Genomic DNA, 7,164 nt, shown 5'->3' with positions numbered 1-7,164 from the left:
CCAACACATTCCAAAAGAATGGGAGTTTGAACACAGATATTTGTGGGCACTGCAACTCCTGAAAAGTGTGACTTTCAAGGAGCTGACATTTCTTTGCAAAGAAAATAAACACTCAAGCTGGGAGGGAATGCAATCTGTCGATGTCTGGAAAATGTTCTTGAGAAAGACAGGGAGAAACCTTTAAATGTTACATCCCAAAAGAAAGCACATGGAATTACTTAAAAGGGGAGAGGCCAATTATTTCAGAAACACTTTTCAAGAGTAAGAATAAGATTATTTCCAGAACAAAAACATGATCAGTGCCCCCCAGCACACAGTGGCAGTTCCACCTACCTGGTATTCCAACAAAAGTGAAATCTACCCAGGGACAGACAAAAAACTGCAGCAGAGCTTTAGAGAACACACTGGCAACTGAAACAAAACACCACCAAGTAATTCCAAAATTTGTGGAATGCAAATAACTTTCAAGCATAAATAGTTTGTAGAAATTCACTTCCATAACTACAAGGCAAACACCAGCCAAATGTCCACTTACCTTTTGACTATTATGGAAAGTTCAATTAACTCTAGTGTATCCATTTCTCCACAGATGTTTGTTATTTAAACTGATTTTTCCTTCCAAAGCAGAAACTGCCATGAGAATACCAGGTAACAGTTTTCTCAAACCCAGGAGAGGTCACATTTTACATGAACACCACATTACTTGAATCCATGAATTCCCCCTTCTGTAAAGGTGTGTTACAACTTACAGAGGAAACAGCATCATTTTTATATTTGTTTTTGAAAACTCCATTGAAATCGTACAATTTTGAAGCTTATGAAGTTTGTTTGCTTTGTTTTATTAGAAAAAATACTCAGGCAAGGTCTACAATCATCTGTCAATTATAAATGACTTACAAGAAACTCATGAAGCAATAAAATTAAAAAAATACAAATACAAACTATATCTGAAACACTTCTATTTGGCAATTTTATAACAAATTCAAAAAAAAAGAAACAAAGATTATGGATTACTTTATAGGTACAGAAAAAGCAGTAGGTGAAGTGCTCAAGCAAAAAAAAAAAAAAAAACAAAAAAAACCAAAACACTGCATTTCTTCCAAAAATAAAGTCACGTCACTACAGATTTTATGAATAATACCCTTATTAAACAACCATTCCAGAACATCTTATATTAGTGGTGCTTTTAATCTGCACTTCATATCCTTGATAAGATTATTTTTTTGTGTATATAAGTAACATTTTTAACCCACTGGAGCTAAGCAAGACTCGTGTCAGTACCAATGCAGAACGCATTTGTATTACATTAGGATATGCTCACTTCTGCAACCAAAGGGTTACTTTAAGTCTTAATCTATTTAATAAAAATTTAGTGTAAAAACTGCTGGTTATTAGTTTCACTGTAGTAAATTCCTCCCCAATAAGGAGGACTAACTCTGCAGTTTGACTGCATATATCCATACAAATTTTACATATTAGTTCCTTCCGACAGTAAGGAAAAAACTAATTTTGTGTTCACTATTAGAAAGGAGTGCCATGAATTAATTATGGGTACTATTCATCCCTCTAAGATTTCTGGGAAGGATGTTCAATGTATTTTTGTTCTTACAACAGATACTAACAGTAGTATATAGTCCCTTAGGTATGTAAAAGAAGGTTTTTTTTACTGTTAAGGAAGGTGCTTTTTTTAAACAATTCTTCTGGCAGCACTAGTGAATTACAATATCCTTCAATATTATTTCTACCGTAATATATACATTTTAACTTTCATGCCTCTAGAAAAACATCTACAGTACATTTCATAATATAAAAATATATTACAAATCTGCTGAAATATTTACAAGCAATGTCCTATTATCTATATGCAACATTTTTGTCTCCATACAAAGACTAACAGGTTAGACGCATCTCTATTTGTCAGTTAAAAAAAATCCACGGCTCCTTGCTTATTAAGCAAGAAAATGATTTTACTTTCCTTTTCAAAGCCAACTTTGGTGCATAAAGGATTGAATTTCTAGATTAACTTTTTTTTTTAAAAAATACCATTTTCTTTACATCTAGAAAACATTAGGCCAAATAAAGTATACTTTACAAGTGATTGGGGATCCTAGAGGGTCAAAAAAGCAAAATAAATCACCAGTAACACTGACTGCTTACACCGAGGTTTCCCAAACCCGTCCATTGCTAGGAATCACACCAAAGCAGACCTGATGAACACACTACACTACTCCTGCAAAGGGGTCAGACAGACTGCAACACTCTGAACATCCTGCCACCTCACTATATGTATTCAGAGTTGACTGGAAAAGACAAGCATTCCATCAACATTTGTTTCAACACCATAATCCAACATATTTTGGGGAGCTGCGAAAGGACACAAGATCACAAATGACGAATGATTACTATCCACCATACTCAAAGGGCAACAGGATCATCCCTTGGTAGCTGTTCTATTGTCTGGCATGTGTTAGGTTTAGTTAACACTGACAGGAAGCCCAATAGCTTGTTAACAGTTCTCCTGGGAATCGGGAGGAAATGGTGATGGTTACTTTTTCTTTTCATCAAATATAGACTACTGTATTCACTAAAGAAAAAAGCAGCTTAAAGAAGCAAGCATGCAAAGCCTTTTAGTTGTTCCACTAAGTTGCCAGAAGAGTGTTTGCTCAGTCTCCCACTGTACCATTCCATGAAAATGTGGATATACAGTAATATATTAATATATTCCACGGAAGCATCAACTTCATTCACAGAATGTTTACACTAAGCATAAATATTTCTCTAAAAAAAAAAAAGAAAAGAAAAAAAAAAGAAACCAAAAGAAAAAAACAAAAGAAAAAAAAAAAAGAAAAAAAAAAAGATGGGATTTGACTAATGTGCAACTTTATTTCTAAATCCATTGTCAGTGACTAAGACTGCAGGTGTCCCCACTTGCTCGGTTTTTACCTCTTCAACCTCTTCTGGGGCATTGTTCTGTAAAAGAAGATGGTACAGCTTTACATTAAGACCCTGTGATGTATACACTGGTCAGCTGAATGCACTATGAAATCATGACTATACAAAATCTACTTTCATTTGATTGAAACCAAGAGCCATTTCAGATGATCTCACTAAAGTGTACATCTCAGATAATTATTTCAAACTTTCTATTAAAGCAGGCATTTTAGCATGACACTGAATTTCTTTAACTACTCTTTCCTCTTGAAAAGAAGTTTTGGTTTTTAAATTTACATCATTAAGCTCCCTCAGCTGGTCCCAAAAGCTCATTTCAATCACAGACGGATCCATACTGCTAAAAACAGAGCACAACATTACATGTGGGGACCTTAATTTTATGTGGGAGAGACAGAAAGGTCTGCTAATTTTTCTCCAAGGGCTTAATCCAGAGATCATTAAATTTTTAGTTTAAAAGGCTATTTTTTTCTTTTCAAAGCAAGCTAATCTATCAAGCTCAGCAAAGGTAATCAATATAAAATTTTAACACCTCAATTAGATTCTAAAGGTCACTGTGTTAAGCAGCTTTAAAACACACAATCCAATCTCACCATAACATTTTTATGATTTTACCATTAATAGCAATGATTCATAGGCTAAGGTAAGTACTTAAAACACACTTACAAAGATAGCAAATACAGTAGGATTGGTTTTCATATCATAAAGCAAGTTTTCATTAATTTGATTAGTGAAATACACTGAGTATTAAAGGTGAACTGAAAGGCTTATTGCATTGAAAGACCTCAGATTAGTGTTTTATTGACTCCTTAAGACTCTTGGTCACTGGATGTTAAGGAAAAAACATCGAAACACTGAACTTCTGTTATGACAAACTTTCATTCCAAAAGCCATTTTCATGGATTTTTAATATAATCACATATGGATCTATGGATGCTCAACATTTCAGAATGAATTAAGCATTTCAGATTACCTTTAAAAATTGTACACACAGAACTGTGGGTACTGACAATCATGGAAGAGCAGTAATAAAGGGGTGGGGGGGGGAGAATCAGGAAATTATTAGAAACCAGATGGATTAGAAGCCAATCTGAGGGCCTAAAAACAGAAATGTGAAAGTAGCTTAAAGACAAGTAACATGAATTGTTCCCTTTTGTCCCCCTATAAAGAATCTTGTAATAAAAAATAACAGTACTTGAACACAAGTACAAGTTTCAAGGTAATACTGCATGTATTACAGCTGAATATAATATGGAAAGATAAATTTGGACTTTAAAAAAATTGGTATACAAACCAGCATGTGATCTTAACAGAAGTGATCTTTCAGGATTCCACTGTATGTACCTCCTTTACTAGAATTTCTGTACACCAAGCACAAAAAAGTAAAATACACTTGGTAAATACACACATTCCCCGTTTCTCAGTCACTAGAGTTTAGTTCAAGAAGTAATTCTGAAATAACTTAAGACCTCAGAACTTAACTCCTGGACGTGTACAGCACCAAGGCTCCCTGATCTGGTGTATAATACATTAGCAATCCTGATTTTCCAACGTCAAAAAGTTAAGTGAGGCTTAAGATTACATTCAAGTAAAGAAAGTTGCAAAATGAAGATGTTACCTGTAAATGTTTGGGTCCAGAAGCAAGGCAGTATCTTTTGGTAGTTTTGATAAATGAACTACTTTAGTTTTTAATTGATGTCGCTCACTTTCATTTACCCACACATCAGGCAGACTATGAATAAATAAATAAAATAAAAATATTCAAAAAAGATCAACTGTTTTTCTTACCATAACATTATGTGGTAAACTAGTACACATGAAGCAAATTTCACATTTCCCTGGTTAAAAAGCATCTTCACCAGAGTGAGGAAAGGCAGCCAATCTTTACACATAATACTTTGAAGTTTTTCAGGTTCTCAGTTTGAAAAGACACTGAAGAGAATTTAGATTATTCCAGAAGTATATTCCAAATGTACAATGATAATGGCACTGCATTCTCCACTGTAATAATTTAATGTGAAAATGGGTAACAGAAAAAACCAGGCCTTTGAAAATGATTTATTTCACTGGCAGAAATTCCTTGATTCTGTTCAATTAAAGGACAGGATACACTGCAGGCACTGAGCTTTCAGTTATACTAATTTCCTTGCTCCAAGCTCAAAGGTTTCAAAGACAAAATGCTCCAACTTTGCTGAAGTTATTTGTTTGATTATCCTCTTTGGGTTTTTGGTGGGGTTTAAAAATTTTCTACATGTCCTACAAGCCAGAGATTAACTTCAGGTTGAGGGAGGAGTTTGTAATTAAGGTGACTTTGAAATGGGTTTCAAATTGAGAAGCGCAATACTTAAAACTAATTTTAGTGGCTCTTTCTCTGCAAAGCCAAATTTCACAGACTTTTGCACATTATTTCACTGAATCTGTATTTTGCAAAGATTTCACTTTGCATGAAAGTTAGCTGCAACTCAAATACAATTTTTTGGGTAATTCAAAACACGAAATGAAACCCAGAACCTCTAACCCAGCAGGAAAAGGAGTTTCTCCAATTAAACCTTTCAGATGATGGAGGGAGAAAAAAATTTAAAACAACAGGGCAGAGGGGGAGGGAGAACAACTCAGCAGGCAATCCATTTATTTACTAAGTCTCATGGATCTTGAAAGGTGGATCTCCATCATGGAAGTTTTTTAAATAAAGCCAAAAAAATCAGGTTTTGGACAACCATGGGAAGACATTTTCAGTGAGCAACATGCTCAAGATACAAACAGCAAAAAAGAAAACTTTTCACATGCAGAGATTTGAAATATACAGAAAGACAACAAGTCAGTAAGCTGATTTTTTTTTTTTTTTAAGATAAATTCCTGCTCTTAATAAAAACCAAAGCCAACAAAACAACCCCAACCCTCCCAGCCCACTAGAAGTTATTTCCCTCTTGTAGAGGAAATGACTTCAAGACTTGTATTTTACTTTTCCTGCCAAAACCCTGAACATATGGGCATCCTGGAGAAGTTGTGCAGTTTCTCAGGAGGACTCAGTGTGGAAGTTAAATCACTACTGCCAGCTCCATGGGGAAGGCTGATGAGCAGCTCAGGGGAGTGGAAAGGAACCACTCTGAGTGCATTTCACTTCCTGAAGTGTGAGTGCCCTGACAGGGTAACACAGACTGATGGTGTGTGCCAGGACACCTGGGCATCTCCTCTGCTTACATGGAATAATCAAGATGAACTGAATACTGAGTAATTTAAAACCACATCATTCAGTGCCTGAAACACCCACTCTACCTAACCCATCTAACCCAACCAGGATGCAGCAAACAGCAATATAAAACATATTTTTCCTCTGACCTGACAAACCCAATCAAAATTTCATTGGGAATGTCTTAACGTGACTTAACAACTTCTCTCCAATGCAGAAATTCTAATACTGAATTCACCTGCATGAGCAAAAAATTCATTCAACTCTGAATTTAAAAAAAAATAGAATCTGTATTCATTTTAAAAAGAAAAAATTCACAATGCTGTAAGTTATAATACTACCATCTGCCCTAAAAGGAATCCAAAAACTGCCTATTTTGTGAGAATATTTTAAGCTTCTGTCTCTGATGATGAATTGAAACTTGTGACAAAATGCATTAAAAATACAGACGGAAATTTAACTGAACTGGTATTAGAGCCCAGACTTGAAAGTGAAAGCAAAAATCAATACACTCTTTGTTTATTAATTTCTAAATTACTTTTTGAAAAGCATTTTTAAAATATTAATTTTAACACAAATATTCTAAGACACAAAATAATTTAGCAATAGTTCATTGATCCCACTGTAAATCCTTCCCCATTTAAAATGCATCACTAGCAATATACTCACATGTCCTCTGGTGTCCAATGAAGCAAGAGTTTTATTTTGCCAGAATCTTCTTTTCTTTTAGCTATTACCTAAAACAATTACAAAACCATAATTAAAACCAATTTACAGGGTTTTTTTCTCAAAAGTTGTTGTTCTTCATGTCCTACTAGACATTCATAGAAAGCAAAATGTTATACTGCTTGCAAGTTGTGTGTCTGCAATAAATATGCTCTGAAGACTTAAAACTGTTTTGCAAAGAACTTAAGTCCATTTAGGCTTTTAAGTGAAAACTCCAATTCAGCCAGATGTCCACTTAATCCAGCTTTATCTGGAAATAATCTTAATACACTCTCTACATTTCCTGCACTGTCCCAGAA

General features: G+C 34.5%; 1 protein-coding gene across 2 annotated transcripts in view; it reads right to left on the bottom strand.

The window, feature by feature from the left end:
- Positions 1 to 1,010: 1,010 nt before the first annotated feature.
- The window catches only part of AEBP2 (AE binding protein 2), a gene marked incomplete at its 5' end in the record, with an annotated part of 42,160 nt that continues 36,006 nt past the window's right edge, over positions 1,011 to 7,164 (bottom strand). The window contains 4 exons of one of the 2 annotated variants that reach the window (XM_084205918.1): positions 1,011 to 2,970; positions 4,244 to 4,310; positions 4,568 to 4,681; positions 6,809 to 6,876. In XM_084205918.1, coding sequence (XP_084062044.1) covers positions 4,256 to 4,310; positions 4,568 to 4,681; positions 6,809 to 6,876 — 237 coding nt within the window. In that variant the 3' untranslated portion in view covers positions 1,011 to 2,970; positions 4,244 to 4,255. The remainder of the gene's footprint in view (positions 2,971 to 4,243; positions 4,311 to 4,567; positions 4,682 to 6,808; positions 6,877 to 7,164) is intronic. The other variant, XM_084205919.1, reaches the window with a different exon arrangement.

This window comes from Fringilla coelebs, assembly GCF_963513975.1.
Source record: "Fringilla coelebs genome assembly, chromosome: 5".
NCBI classification, from domain to species: Eukaryota; Metazoa; Chordata; class Aves; order Passeriformes; family Fringillidae; genus Fringilla; species Fringilla coelebs.
Note: the sequence above shows the minus strand (reverse complement) of the source record. Positions and strands in the feature narration are given on the sequence as shown.